A 15766-nucleotide genomic window follows, 5' to 3' on the forward strand; every position below is an offset into this window, starting at 1 on the left:
CTTCAGATCTAAAAATGTTCATGGCATATTTGGCATCTACCGACATTTTTGATAAGATAAACAATTGTGGATTCCAGATTTTGACATCTTCAAGAATCATGAATAGAAGCGAGCATGGATCAAAATCGCTCAAAGGTGTCAATTTTATACTATGAGTTCCCCATAATATTCAAGTACAAGGGAAAATGGCAAAGCTAAAAGCACACTTCATTCTTCCCAAAAAGAAACGGAGTGTTTCAATGATACACCTCTCGTAGAAAAAAGAAATTATGAGGTTTCATTTCTATGCACAACCCCGTATAATTTCACTTTGATCTGCAGACTGCACCGAATGATGACTCTACCGCACAGATATGGTGGACAATTGATGGACACCACTGGAACTCCTCTTCTAGAACCTGTAATGAAGAGTAACAGTGTTAGGATGCAACTAAGCAAACAAGCGTGCAAGTGTACAAAAGAAAAGTAGATTTGCTTCTTATGTTGTTTACTACAGAGTAGGATCTAACTGTTTCCAGCAAAAGTAGGGAAGCCTCACCTCTATGGATTTAATTTTATCTCTCATGAAGTGTTAGCAAAAAAAATACTAAGACCTGCATCTACAGAAGTACTGTCATAATACTAAAGCCAGCATACTTTATGTTGTTTGCTTAGGTTTATCATGACTCCAGCACAGATAAATGGATAATAACATGAAGAAAAACTAAGTGGTGCACCTTAAATTCAACTTCACTTGGGCTTCAGGCTTTGAGACTGTACAGGAGATGAATGATCTGCAAAAACAAAGCCATGTGTTCATCTTAATGGTTCATCCACAGACAAAGAATCAGACGATAACATTACTATCACGGGCAGTACCACTTGTCAAACCAGTCGAAATTACTCTATCAATGTTATCAATGCGGCGCTGTATGGACTTCAGTAGCATGTTCAGTGCTGAAATTCTTTTACGGATAGTGGAAATCCTTGCTGAATGTTGCATTATTACCAGTGAAGGTGCATTCTCTAATAGTCTGTCCAATTCTGCAAAAACATTAGGCTCAGTTCCATGCAGTTTCTGGGTACACATACATATTGTTCAGCAAAAAAATTGTCTAGTCCATTGATATATGAAAAAAAAAATTGAACAATCGAGGGGGGGGGGGGTTCAAAGTAGAAAGTAGAAAGTGTAAAAAAGAGCACTCCAAGGAATAGACAGGTAAAAGTATAGCTCCAAGATTATCTTGAACTTTATTATTTCTAGTACAAGCTGGCCCGAACCCTGAGCTGCTCGATTTATTGATGGCATATTTTTAACTGCTAGAATTTACAAATCAATTCATTAACTCTCAGTCTCTAGCAATAATTGGATTTGGCTGGCATTAAATAAAGCAACTATTAACTACTGCGATCATATGTTTACAACATACTCCCTCCTTTTCTCAATTTAAGGCTTATTAGCATTTTAATATGATATTTACCAACAAGTTTACATTGATAATATACTGGAGAGAAATTAATGGTCAAAGTTTACTTTCGAGAGTCGAGACCTTTTGAAATCCTAATACCCCATACATAAAGGAAAGAAGGAAGTAGTTTATAGTTTACACGGGATGATTCAAATGAGGTTCATATACACCTCAATACACGCATGTAAAAACATAAGAAATATTGCACAAGAGAGATTTAATATTGCACAAGAGAGATTTTGACTCAATTGCCGTGGCAACGAACTCAAAATTTTGACTTCGCCTTGTGCATGGTTAAGATCCCAAAGTGGCAAAGTGTACCCAGATACAAATACAGAACACATAACCCATTCGGTATGCCATTTAGATCCCATTAAATCTTCAGTTTTGAATTAACACTACAATATGAACCTAACCTAGCATTAATGAGGCAAAAATGCTACGCATCAGAAGTTTCAGAACCCTAAGCAACACGGCCATTCACGTGACCGCAGTAGCATCAGGGAGCGAGTGGAAGGGATTGTCGCGGGGAAGGCGAGAGGGAGCAGCAGAGATTTTTCACCCACCTCTGTTGAGGCGGTCGATGGCGGCGGCGACCTCGTCCTGGCTCCGGGCGGTGGCGGCCGCCCGCGCCTCGTGCTCCCGCAGCGCGCCGCCCAGCACCCCCGCGATCGCAGCGGCCAGCGCCTCGCAACGCTCCGGCGGGTACGCGGCCCGCTCATCCTCCGCGCCGCTACCGTGCCCCGCGCTCTCCGGACGCCGGTCGCCGGCGGCGGCGGAGGAGGAGGGGAGATCTGCGCCGTCCATTACTGATGGTCCCATCTAGAGGGCTCCAGTAGTGTGGTGGAAACTAGCGAAGCGGCCCACCGTTGGGCCGAAAAATTGGGCCAAAATCGGGCTATAATGGGCTGACGAGCCTTAAAAAAGATAATCGATTTTTTCTTCTTACATGACTCATATTTTATTCAGAAGTAAAATACATGAATGACCACGAAGGGATGTCATCAGGTCTCTGAGCTCGTCCCAGGTGCTCTAGAAATACATTTTTGATCCTAAAATTGTTCTAAGATATTATCAGTTCCTAATGCTCTCAAAATACATTTTAGATCTTAAATTTATCATGGATGTCATCAGTAGTCCAAAATAGAGAGACAGACATTATCATAGATCCTATTCTCTCGGTAGATCTAATAACACAATTTAAAAGCTTAGGAACATAAAATGATCCTCGGGGACAAGTTTAGAGCAACTCCATAAGAATCTGTATCCTACCCCCTAATACTTTATTTAGGGCAAAACTTCCTCAAGTTATTCGCGACGCTAAAACAGAGCCCGTCGCCGTGCATATTTACACGATTTTCCTCCTCCCCCAATCTGTCTTCCCGCGCACGCGAGAGAGTCTTCCCGCACTCGCGAGAGTCTTCCGGCGCCCGATGCCCGGCACTGGCTCGACGGATGCAGAGCTGGGGCAAGGGAGAAGGAGCGGCGGCGGCGTGATGTGCTGCGGGAGCTTGAGCGCCACGGGCCGCCGCTGGGACTGGCCACGGCAGCCCCAATCCTCCGCGCCCCCCGCACTAACCGCCATCAGGGTAGGCCGCAGCGCTCCTGCTCCTCCGCGACGCCACGCGGGCTGGGGCCGGCAGTGGCCCCCTGCTCCTCCGCGCCGCCGCATGGGTCGTCGATAGGCCAGTGCTCGTAGTTACACCCGGGGAACAACGGCGCCATCTCCGTCAGCGCGTAGTCACCTCCCTGCCCCGACCGCAGCGGCGAGTAGGAGGAGTCCGGCTGCCGTGCCATGCAACGGACGGACCAACTCCGCCACCATGTTGCCACGGGGGGCGGGAGGAGGAATAGGACGGGAGGCGCCGAGACCGAAGGAGCTGTACCACCCCATGTTAATGGTAGCTTAAGAATGTCATTAAGAAGTTAATGGTGAAATTTGGAGGAAAAAGGAAGATTATGGGCCAAAGTTAAATTGGAGCCAAATTTGGTCAAATCTCAATTTTGAGATTTGAATTTGGTAAAAATAGGCAAAAATGGGAGGTCAAGCCTAAAAGGTATTTCAAACCCAAAGGAATAAAGTTTGGAGTTAAATTCCAGCTACAAGTACTACAAATGAAAAATCAGAAATGAGAGAAATTGAGTACTATTCACAATCTGAAAATATGCAATTCTGAAAACAGCAATGAGTACCCCATTTTGAAATTAGTTTCTAAAGAATCTTTCATTTAAGTGGGCAGATATTATGGAACATGAGTGAGCTATGGTTCATGAAGGGTCTCTTGGATGTGTTGTTGGCCAAAGAAAGTGAAGGATTCAAATTTAAAATGAAGCTCAAAGTGGGGAAGTTGAGCAGATTTCAGCATAGCTGCTGAGATATTTCCTATCTAAAAACAGTGATAACTATGCGAGGTTGAAATTCGTTTCTGAAAATTTTTCCATATAAACATTGAAAGGATTTTGAGCCCAAATAGGATATGAGGATCAAGGAATATATGGAAGGTGTTGTTGGACAAGGATAAGTAGGAATTGGAATTTTTCTAAGGGCCCAAAGATTGAAACTGTATGTTGTCAGAGGAATTTTGTTTAAGTCCCAGAAAAACAAAGTTGTTTAGAAGTTTTTGGTGCAAATTTCTGAGAAATTTAGTGTGAAAGGTGTATGTGAGTATGTGCAAAATGGAATCCTTATTACTTGCTGAACAAAGATAAGTGGAAGTTGGACAAAACAAAAGAAGGTTGAGCATTTAAAATCGAGCCTAAAGAGGGGTAAATGGCCCTGTCAAAATGTCTGACGAAACTAAATCACATGATTTAGTTAACAGTTTCAGTTTTGCTCGAACTTTGTAGCTCGAAATTCATAGCCTTATAGCGATCTTTTTAACTTGAATCAAAACTATCAAATGGAGTACTTGGGATCCTCTACAAGTTTGCTTAAACAAAATTTGAGAGTTTGGATTTGGATTTGGGCGAATTTGTGAGTTGAAATTTTGGTCGAAAGGAAGAAGAAAGGGGGGGAGCGAAGTAGAGCAAAGTGCCGTGCAATCCAGCTGCACGCCAGCTCGTCGGCCAGCGCGACGCCGCCGTGCCATGCACAAGTCAGGGCCAGCATCCACACGAGCAAGCAAGCTGGAGGTGGCAACCATGCGCATGGTGAAAATTCGGATAAGTACCGCTCCTGCTCGTCTTGCTCATCCATTTACCACCGCTCGCTTTTTACCGCACCCCGGTTGCCGGCATGCTCCACCGCCGTCCGTCCACCGCTGACCGTTTCCCTCCACCCAAAGCTTCGCCTGAGCACCCTGCACCTCCGCCGCTAGCAGTTGCTCCACCTTCTCCACTACAATGCCGCCCCGCCATCATCTTCTTTGTGCCCGGCCACTGCTCTATTTTGGTAAGGAACCTGCCATTGTGGAAGTCTTGGTTGCTGGGGCTAAGGTCGCCGTCCAAGGGTTTGGGCGAGCTGCGCATAGGTTGTAGATGGTGTAGAACCCGCCCGTTGGCTTGGAGCATGGCCGGTGTGGTCGGAACGCCAGCGCCGCCGTGTGTCCGCTGCCGCCATGGCCGTCGTAGGAGAGCTCTGAGCTCTGGCCATAGGGAGCCCTAGTTTGGGCGAGCGCCGTGCATTGTAGGTCGAGGCAAAGCTGCTAATCGAGCTTGTTGCCGTCGAGTCACCGCCGTTGAGTCACCCACCGCCGCAAACCCTAGCGTCGTCGTTCCACCCGCGGTTCGCCGCCGTCGTCGGTCGAGCCACCCCAACACCACCACCACCATGTGCGCAATGTCTAGGCGAGTTGAGCAAGCCAAGCCCCGTCGCCGGAGACCTCGCCACCAGCAAGGAACGGCGCGTACCCGCGCCTGTACCCGTGATTGGGGGTGGGAGTACTGTGCGTGGGCTGGGTCCGTAGGTCAGAGAGAGGGGGTAGGGCGGGGTAAGTGAGAAAGGTCCTTCTAGGGGGTTTGGATAATCATAGGTTTTTCTATTTGCAGATAAATAGTTTAAATTCATTTTTCACCATTTAATTCATTGAAATTGTAGAGTTGTCCAAAATTAGTGAAACCAATTTTGTTAGGCTTGTTTATTTTTCCTTTATGCATGAAAATTCTTAAACCCTAGGAACAGATAGTAAAAAATTAGGTATTTATTTAGTACCTTTATTTAAGGTATTTAAGTAAATACTTAACCTTTATTAAATGCTTAAAATTTTGAATAATGTTTTCTTATTCACAATTTTTTATTAATTCAAAGGAATTAAGTTTTGAGATTAGAAAATAATTATAATGCTTTTCTAAAATAAAATAACAAGCTTAAGTTAGGTTAGTAAGGAAACTAAAATTTGTGGGTTAATCTTTATGGGTAGTTTAGTGTTGGCTTACAACTTTATCATGAAGGAAAGTTGTATAGTCATGTGTTCAAAAGTTTGCATCTCTAACTCCTGCATGTACTAAATCGTAGACACTGAAGCTCCAGAAGTGGAATTTCTGGAATTTTTTGAAGAACCTTCGGAGTTTGAGGAGGTTGTCGAGTTGATCCCTTGCGAGGCAGGATCATCTGAAGATGCTAACCTTTTTTTGGATCAAGGCAAGCCCCGGTGCATCTAAACCCATCTACTTTCAGAAATTACTATTCATGAGTCCAATTAATAGTTATTTCCTTATGTGTGTGCATTAGGTCTAGGAGTTTATTGAAAACTTACTTTTATGCATAATCCAATCTTGTTATTAAGGACATCTTTGCCACCTATTAAACAATTAGTAACTATCCTATGCTTAGTAATGCTTAGATACCTGTGAGTAACTTTGGTTACTCAACTCTAAGGCTAAGATGGTCATACATGTTAATCAAGGAAATGGCTTGAGATTTTGGAAATGCAGACAAAAGTTAGAGATGGTAGTTCTGTCTGATAAGTTAATTTGGTTAAGGCTTGTTCGTTGTCTTAACCTTTAATCAAGTGATTTTACCTGGTTGCTTACTGGGTATGGGACCAGTAAAGCCCGGTAGGTTAGCTGGCTCTCTGATCGGGAATATTTCATACCCGTGCTTGGTATGCAATGGAAAGGCAAGGGCGTAGCCTAAAACTCATATGGAGATCAGGCTAGATGTGGGGTCCCATGTGGGGGTGCGTCCCTGGGTTCGGGTAGTCATATTCCCAATCTTTGGGTACGGCTAATCGAAAGGTTGTTGTGTGCAACCCATACAGTTGTGCATGGCTAGTCGTCGGGTATCTCCTGCAGAATGTAAATCGGTCCAGATCGCCGCAATTCTCGGTTATGAATGCACTTGATCATCACTTAAGCATCGTAGTGTAATCAAGTTGAATGAAATGTTTTTCTTGAATTTAATATGTTGTATGACTTAGTTCCACTTGATTGTTAAAAATGTTTTATTCATCTAGACTGGTTAGGTAACAACTAAACGGAAGTAAAAGAATAAAGTTAAGGGTCCACTTATAGTAAGCTTTTTCCGCAAAATGTGAGTCAGCCAGTACACCAAACAACTATAATTCAGTTTTTGGAAAACTATCTATATTGGTTAGTCGGGTCAGTCTTGCTGAGTACCCTCGTACTCAGAGGATCCTTGTTGTTGTTTTAGAAACTTAGCAGGAGACCGTTGAGGGAGAAGCCCGAAGAACTAGGGTATTGTACGAGTCTCATAGTACCCTAGAATAAAACTCAGCTATTTAATTATTGCCCAGGACTGGTTTGTGTTTTAAACTCTTAGTACTGAACTAACTTGCACTGTTAGGTTTACTTCAATCTATGGTTTATAATAATCCGTATCTCCGATATGTATGTCAAAATGTAATATTTGTTGATGCTTTCCTATCGCGGAAGTGATCCTGATGTATGGCTATGGAACACGTCGTGGATGTTTCGAGGAGTTCTAGGGACAATTGACGGACTACCGGACTTACATTGTTTTAAGTGCGTTTCGGATAATTGTTGTTCTGATAGCGATTAGACGCACTTAAGCCGGTTTAAGTTGGACAGTTCTGCCACAGGAGCGGCTGCGCCGGGCGAGTAGCGACGACGGCGCACGCTGCGGTGGCCATGGCTGCCGAGGGAAGAGGTAGGTTGGCTGGCCGCGAAGTGGAGGAGGGGCGGAGGTGAAGGTGAAATGGCGAGGCGAGAGGGGTTTCAAATTGGATGGGGTTTTGACGAGGGAAAGGGACGAGGAGATATTTGCTGTGGATTGAACACCATCGAAAAAAGATGGGGTGGCTAAAAATAACATCGTGCGGGCGACGTGAGGGGCGACGGTGACGCTGGAGATCGCGAGGGGGAGGTGCGCGTGCGAGGGGCAGGTGACCAGCCCAACTAATGGACCCAATTATGATGATGTGGCTTGTTTTGAAATGTTAGAGGCTAGTTATTAGCGATCTGTTGTGGGGTGATATGTTTTTGTGGAATTTTTTTTTTGAAACGGTCCACAATATATAATTTTAGGGAAGAACTTTTTAGGTAATCTTGAAGTTGCTCTTAGAGCCTGCCGAGTAGTTTGGTATTTATTTAATTTCAAATTTTACACATAATTAAATTATATGATCTATACGTACATTTTTTTTGTTGGAACGTTTCATGATGCTCACCGGTAGTTCCTCCGTTCCAAATTGTAGGTTGTTTTAACTTTTCTTATAGATATTTTTATGCATTTTGAAGTTTCTCCTGAAGCTGCGTCCATGTAATTCTCCTCTTTTTAATGAAAAATATGATATGCACGTCTTTAAAAAAAGATATAATTATATTTAGATATATAATAATATTTATGAATTCAAAATGATCCACAGTTTGACCATAGTTCGGGATGTTTCCATTGTACACGATTTTCAAATCTTGATGGCATCACATTCCCGGTTTATTAGAGTGATGTGAAATGGATTTGACCAATCGTGATGTCCAAACTCAAAAACTTGTCTATAGTGAGATTTTAATAAATATGGTGAAGCTTTATAATTGGCACGGGTACAAATGATTGAATCGGAATATCAAGTTTGCATATTTTTTTTTGTCTGTGCAAATTACAGTGGGTGGGCGTACATGCAGCACTGTGCAGTGCAAGACATACGCGGTGGTGGCATTGAATTCGCTCTGACACTCCCCACCTACGCCGCCTCGGGCATTCAATGCCGCCCTTTTCCCTCCACCTCCTCCGCCGCCGCCGCTCTCACCACTCCCATCGAGCACTGCGCAGAGCAGACAGCGCACGCACGCGGCCGCCGCTCCGCACTTCGCCGCCGCCGTCCCCCCTCTCTCGCTGCACCGCGGTCGCCGCCGGGGGCATGGTGCCCGCTCGCCCTCCGCCGTCGCCGACGAGCGCGGCCAGTCCCCGGCCGCGGGAGTAGGAGATCTGGGAAGCTGCGTCCCCGGTGCCCCAATGCCCCACGGCGAGCTCGCCCCCGCGGAGTAGGGGAGCATCGAGGAAGCTCAGGTGCGGTCGTGCGGCACTGACGCTGGTGAGTGCCTGGTGACGAAGGCTTGAAGCAATCTTTGGTCCAAGGACGCGTGGATCTTTGGGTACGGATGAGCCGGTTCCTCTCTTGCTCTCTGCTTGGGTTCTTGATTCGCCGGCAGGTCATTATCCAGGTTGCCATGTCGCTACTCTAATCGTCGGTGTTGTTTTCTTCCTGCTAGGTCGGTACCAAAGAAAAGGGGGGAAACCAACAAATCAGTCGCCTGTTCGAATGCTGTGCGGTGAGGGTGACTGACTAGCTACTCCACCACCCTCGTTTCTGCTTCCTGGTAGGCACTACCGAGGGGAAAGCTTCTTGTTTCATCATCTATAATAAGACTCACCTGATCCCTGTTGGTTCTGAAACGATTTTTCTTAATATAATAAGACTCATCTGATGCCTGTTGGTACTAAGAAAGTTCAAAAATCTGCAACTCTTGCAGGGATCTTCTCAGCATGAGCGCCCGCCCCAAGTTTCAAGAGATGGGCCATGTGCTGGTTCTAGCAGTGTGCTTCCTGGTCTTGTTGCCTGGTTGGGCCTGTGGCCTTGGCTCCATGTCATCCATTGCAGTGTCTTATGGGGAGGACGGTCCAGTGTTTTGCAGCCTTAGCTCCGATGGCTCCCACCTGGTCTCCTGCTTTGGTGCAGATGCCTCTGTTCTGTATGGCGCGCCACCCAACATCCCTTTCCTTGGCCTTACAGCGGGGGATGGGTTTGTGTGTGGCCTCTTGCTTGACACCAGGCAGCCATACTGTTGGGGGAGCAACTCCTATGTCAAGAGCGGGGTGCCGCAGCCGATGATTGAGGGCGCAAAGTACTCTGAGATCAGTGCAGGGGACAACCACCTCTGTGCACTGCGAGCAGCTGCAGATGGGATTCATGGCGCTAACGATGGTGCATCGTTGATCGACTGCTGGGGATACAATATGACAGCCACACATGTTCTTGCTGAAGCCGTGTCGACCATTTCAGCCGGTTCAATGTTCAATTGCGGCTTGTTTGTGCGGAACAGGACTGTGTTCTGCTGGGGTGATGAAACGGTGAGTGGTGTCATCAGGCTGGCACCAAGGGATCTGCACTTCCAGTCTATTGGAGCAGGTGGTTACCATGTCTGTGGGGTGCTGGAGAATGAACAGGTTTTCTGCTGGGGCAGGAGCTTGGAAATGCAGCAGGTGGCACCATCCAGTGCTATCGGTGATGGTGATGTGAACATAGTGCCAATGGATGCGATGGTCTCTGTGGTCGGTGGACGGTTCCACGCTTGTGGCATCAAGAGCCTTGATCACCAAGTAGCTTGCTGGGGTTTCACACTTCATAACAGTACATCACCACCAAAAGGGCTAAAGATGTATGTGCTCGTTGCTGGGGACTACTTTACTTGTGGAGTGCCTGCTGAGACATCACTGATGCCAAGGTGCTGGGGCAACAGTGGGCCATTGGCATTACCAATGGCAGTACCCCCTGGAATTTGTGTACCTACTGTATGCAGCCATGGGTACTATGAATATGTGAACCACGGTGAAGTTGGCCTTAGCAAGGTGTGTAAGCCTGCGAATTCTAGACTCTGCTTGCCCTGTAGTACAGGTTGCCCAGAAGACTCGTATGAGTCATCTCCTTGCAATGCGACAGCTGACCGTGTTTGCCAGTTCGATTGCTTGAGGTGTGTCGCACAAGAGTGCTTGTCATTCTGCTTATCACAGAAGCAGACCAAGAGCCGGAAGTTGATGGCCTTTCAGATGCGTGTCTTTGTAGCAGAGATTGTATTTGCCATCATCTTGGTACTCAGCGTATCAGTAATCACTTGCCTGTATGTCCGGCACAAACTTCGACATTGCCAATGTTCAAATAGCGAGCTGAGACTGGCAAAGAGCACAGCGTACTCTTTCCGGAAGGATAACATGAGGATCCAGCCTGACGTGGAGGATTTGAAGGTCAGGAGAGCTCAGGAATTCTCCTATGAAGAGTTAGAGCAAGCAACTGGTGGCTTTTCAGAGGATTCACAAGTCGGCAAAGGCAGCTTTTCATGTGTATTCAAGGGCATATTGAGAGATGGGACAGTGGTCGCTGTGAAGCGTGCAATAAAAGCATCAGATGTGAAGAAGAGCTCAAAGGAGTTCCACAATGAACTTGACCTCCTCTCCAGGCTCAACCATGCACATTTGCTCAACCTGCTTGGTTACTGTGAAGATGGCAGTGAGAGGCTCTTGGTTTATGAGTTCATGGCTCATGGATCCCTGTACCAGCATCTGCATGGTAACGATCCAAACTTAAAAAGGCAACTGAATTGGGCCAGGCGGGTCACCATTGCTGTTCAGGCTGCTAGAGGAATCGAGTACTTGCATGGCTATGCTTGCCCTCCCGTAATTCACCGGGACATCAAGTCGTCAAACATATTGATTGATGAGGATCACAATGCGCGTGTCGCTGACTTCGGTCTATCTATAATGGGTCCTGCAGATAGCGGTACCCCGCTATCTGAGCTGCCAGCAGGGACACTAGGCTACCTTGACCCTGAGTACTACCGTCTCCATTACTTGACTACAAAGTCCGATGTCTACAGCTTCGGAGTTTTTCTCTTGGAGATACTAAGTGGCAGGAAAGCGATTGACATGCAGTTCGAGGAAGGAAACATTGTTGAATGGGCAGTACCACTAATCAAAGCTGGGGACATTTTTGCCATCCTTGATCCAGTCTTATCTCCACCCTCCGACCTTGAGGCTCTCAAGAAGATTGCTTCTGTGGCTTGTAAGTGTGTCAGAATGCGAGGGAAAGATCGGCCTTCCATGGATAAGGTGACAACAGCTCTGGAGCATGCTCTTGCTTTGCTGATGGGCAGTCCGTGCATCGAGCAGCCCATTCTACCGACTGAGGTTGTTCTTGGAAGTAGCCGGATGCACAAGGTATCACAGATGTCCTCTAACCACTCTTGCTCAGAGAACGAGCTTGCCGACGGCGAGGATCAGCGTATCGAGTACAGGGCGCCATCCTGGATAACTTTCCCTAGTGTGACCTCATCACAGAGGAGGAAATCATCTGCATCGGAAGCTGACATCACCGTCCGAACGACCACAGAAGGTAGGAATGCCGGGAGCAGCATAGGTGATGGACTGCGGTCACTGGAGGAAGAGATCAGCCCGGCTTCACCGCAGGAAAACCTGTACTTGCAGCACAACTTCTGAAGAAATGTCAGGAGCCGCAAGAATTTAACGCAGTAGCGTTCTGCCATTGCTGAGCAGCATTCTAAATTCAACTTTGTGCTCTGTTGCTATATTGAAATGCATTACAGTTTTTATACATCCTATATAGTAGCAGGCCATTTAAAAACAAGAGAGCTAATTAGTAGAGTACTGGAAGAAGAATTTAGCATCCAGGGGCATTTCTGTGTAGATTCATATGGCCTTTTCTTTTCTTTTCCTGATGCTCTTTGTCTGTGGGTGGCTACAGTTGCTGGATTGTCTTGTCTCCTCTTACAAAATTGTTTAATTTACTTAATCCTCTGGGTCATCTCTTTGGTTCGCAATGCACTTTTCGCAGCGAATTGTGATGCAAAATGCTTCATAAACATATGTTCTATTGGAAGGTTTCTTCAGATACTAGATTTGTGATCAGTAACAGACTAACAGGTTGGTTGGCCCAGTCTTCTCTCCAGAAACAGGTGCAATGTGATTCTCAGAGATCTGCATCTAGAATGGCTGCTGCCATGTTCCATGATCTATTTATGATGCATGAAGACAGGTTTTTCTAACCAATTAATGTTCCTGTAACACAATGAAGACAAGCTTTATTTAGTTAAACTAGTGGCATAATGATGGGTTTCTTCTTGAAATAACACTCACCATCCCCCTTTTTTCTGGTTCATCCCTAATTTTTTGCTGCAGAACTTTAGTGTCTGGAGTTACGCAGCTCCTTTTGTAAGTTGGGTGGAATCAGCGTGCTTTCTGTATTTTATCCTTTTCTTGTGAGTTTTAATTGCTGTGTGGTGGGAAATCAGTTTTTCTGAAAGGTTTATCTCACTTTTTTTTAATTTCATAGCCGGTGGAAATAAGCTGTTGCTATGGTGTAGGGATATGCAGATCAATGTTATGATCGTGCCAAGTTGAACATATTTGGGTTGTAATTTCATAAGATAAATTCCTTTGACGCAGCTTGTACCATTTATTTGGGTTCTGCAGATGAACAAGATGTTATCAAAATTACCACATAATTTTTTTCAGACATTTTATTTTAAATTTGACACAATGAGTAGTACCACATAATTTCCCATTGCTTACATGATTTGTTTGATTTACGGTTCTCAGAAAGTCTAATTTTAATTTCTAGGACATAATGTAAGTGACCAACAGTTTCAGATCAACTTAAATGTATCCATCTGCTTCAAGCCTTCAACTGCCAGGTTAATCTTCCTACTATGTGAAGACATATCTTTGAATAGCAGTACCTATGCATTAACTCTTTTCAAGATGAGTTTTGTATAGTTTATAATCCTGTCAGTAAAAGCATCCCTTTGGTACCTTTTCAGGTGTACAAGAAGTGAAGTGTGAACCCAGTGTTCCTTTTCCACGTTTCCAAGTCTGTTTGCCTGCTTCTGTTAAGTGGAAAGGATGAAATGAGATCTCAAAGTAAATGGGGAGCATCCAGAAGAAACAGATACCTGCTGTCTAAATAGAAATAGAATGCCATTCTGTGGAAAGGGAAAAAAAGAAGCTTGTGCTGTTGCTTTAGTACTTGGCTTCATGATCGCCTCAATAGAAAATGTTTTATACGTATGCAGGTTGCTATGTTAGGACATTGAAGATTTTCAATATGATAAGATCAAAGCATCAGCATCTTCAAGTAAGGCAATTGTATCTTTGGGTGAGAACAACTGATCAGATCTTTCAGTGTTTTCTTCTAAATGATATATTGAGCCAAATGTTCCATAACCTCTGTGTGTGCATATGCTTGCATTATATGGTTCGGATAAATAACTATTAAGGATCCAAACTATTAAGTTTAAGGGTGTGTTTAGCCTGTTGTAATTGTTTTGTCCTTCCGGGAGTCTATTCTTGTCATTTGCTGTGGACCATTCTCTGGCCATGGTTTACTTGATCCAGATGCTATAGTGAGAACTGATGAGGCCATGCTTGTGAATCTTATCAAACCTGTAAGTTGCCAGAGGTCTTTACCTGATTTGGATGAATACTTCGTGCACATTGTTCACAAGTCAATAATTACTGTATTGGATGTAACCAAAAAAGAAATGAACTTGGAAGCATGCAAATGGAAATGCAAATGCCTACACTTATCACATCATAAGCTATAGCAAAGATGCCAAACTTAACATTGATTGAAACAGACCATTGCTTTAGAGTCAAGTGGCCTAGAAGGCGGAACTTGCAAGAAATTTCTCATATCTATGTTTCATACCATACTTTTTGTAATTTTATCAGGTTGCATTCTATCAGAGAATAGCTCAGTTCATAAAAGAAGCTTCTAAATTTGCCTTGAACACTGGAGGGGATATTCCAGATTCTGAATGAGCTGCTTCCTCTGATTATATCCTTCATAGTTGAAATGTAGACACAATTCTTTATCATAGCTATTTTTTCTTAACTGAACAGGTCGTCTCACGAGTCATGAGTATTGCTTGGAAGATACTCATGGAATCTCTGTGGACACTCATGTGCATCGTATTTCTAACCGTCTTGGGTGGGTTTTCCGAGAAGGAATGAAACAGGTAATTTTAGTTTGCTGTTGTCTGTTTGCTGAGAAAACCACAGAACCATCCATAATTTATTTAGGTAACTCGCTCCTTATGTTGCCATCCATTACTGTGCACAGGAAAATACCAAACCGGAACAAACAAGAATATCAGCAGGACAGAAAAGTACATTTGGATTTGAGCAGATTGTGTACTCCACTACGGCCCAAATGCAGCATCTATGGCATCAATTCCCTTTGCCATTGAGCTTTTAAGGAATCATCCGGTCCAAATCCAAAGCAAATGAAAACATGGTCTCTACAAAAAGTTTGGCGATGATATCGCATTGAAGGGAGAAAGCACGTATTTTGGGTTGTGTAATTGTGTTCTGGTGGTAGATATTATTGGGTTTTCTTTGGTTGATCTATGATCGTGTGATCACCTTGTGCCAGAACCACTGGAAAATCATGCATCGTTTTGTATACATATAATTGTAATTTATTCAAGATGATGGATAGACACTATCAGTTACACTGTAAAGTATAAAATGCTTATATGCAAACGCAAGGGTTGGTTCCGGATCTGGATCTAATCCCAGAATTTTGTTGACGTGGTTATCAGTGGCTATTTCTTGAGCTGCAGATGCAGTTCCTTTGTGGAGGAAATATGATGCGGATTAGCGAGATAACAATGATGCAGATGGAGCTGACCTGAAGGGGAGATGATAGTAGTGAGACGGAGAAAGATTCACAGGAAGATACATGCACAAAAAGAGGATCCAGTGCAAACCGGGAGAATGCTTCAGCAGTTTGCACCGGTCAAGTTACATGTACTACGTTATCTTCTTAAGACAGATTCACCACATTGCTTCATGAAAAGCGCATCATGTTTCATCTCGAAGAGCTTCAGATGAAGCCTGGTCAGCTTCCGCATGACGAAGCTCTCGTCAAGCAGCGCGTTGCTATCCAAGCAGGGCACATAACAAAGATGCAGAGCACCAAAACATATCACAACACAGGACAAGGCCACATTCAACGTAAGCATCGCAAGAGAAACTTATGCCTCGTGATCAGGATCATCACAACAAGGCAAACACACCACAAAACTGGGGCATGCTGAAGCGTCTCTTGCAATGACTTCAAGCCACATGGGACATAGCTATCAACCACGAAGCTTCAGCCAGCAGCAGC

General features: G+C 44.7%; 2 protein-coding genes and 1 long non-coding RNA gene across 3 annotated transcripts; 2 read left to right on the forward strand and 1 right to left on the reverse strand.

Annotated features, from left to right (window-relative positions):
- Nucleotides 1-117: 117 nt before the first annotated feature.
- Nucleotides 118-2273, reverse strand: LOC117859573 (uncharacterized). The gene is made up of 4 exons (XM_034742700.2): nt 2015-2273; nt 859-1023; nt 717-773; nt 118-398 (listed from the first exon to the last, which is right to left on the reverse strand). The coding sequence occupies exons 1-3, from the start codon at nt 2268-2270 to the stop codon at nt 730-732; spliced, it is 465 nt and encodes a 154-aa protein (XP_034598591.1). The 5' UTR covers nt 2271-2273; the 3' UTR covers nt 118-398; nt 717-729.
- A 6273-nt stretch (nt 2274-8546) lies between these two features.
- On the forward strand, nt 8547-12400 carry LOC117860532 (putative receptor protein kinase CRINKLY4). Its single transcript, XM_034743844.2, has 3 exons — nt 8547-8960; nt 9078-9185; nt 9339-12400. Exon 3 carries the CDS (start codon nt 9352-9354, stop codon nt 12073-12075), a length of 2724 nt encoding a protein of 907 aa, XP_034599735.1. The 5' UTR covers nt 8547-8960; nt 9078-9185; nt 9339-9351; the 3' UTR covers nt 12076-12400.
- An 895-nt stretch (nt 12401-13295) lies between these two features.
- Nucleotides 13296-15159, forward strand: LOC140223060 (uncharacterized). Its single transcript, XR_011898476.1, has 2 exons — nt 13296-14612; nt 14717-15159. It is a non-coding gene; the product is annotated as an uncharacterized lncRNA (long non-coding RNA).
- The last annotated feature ends 607 nt before the right edge of the window (nt 15160-15766 follow it).

This window comes from Setaria viridis, chromosome 6, assembly GCF_005286985.2.
Source record: "Setaria viridis chromosome 6, Setaria_viridis_v4.0, whole genome shotgun sequence".
Classification (NCBI taxonomy): Eukaryota; Viridiplantae; Streptophyta; class Magnoliopsida; order Poales; family Poaceae; genus Setaria; species Setaria viridis.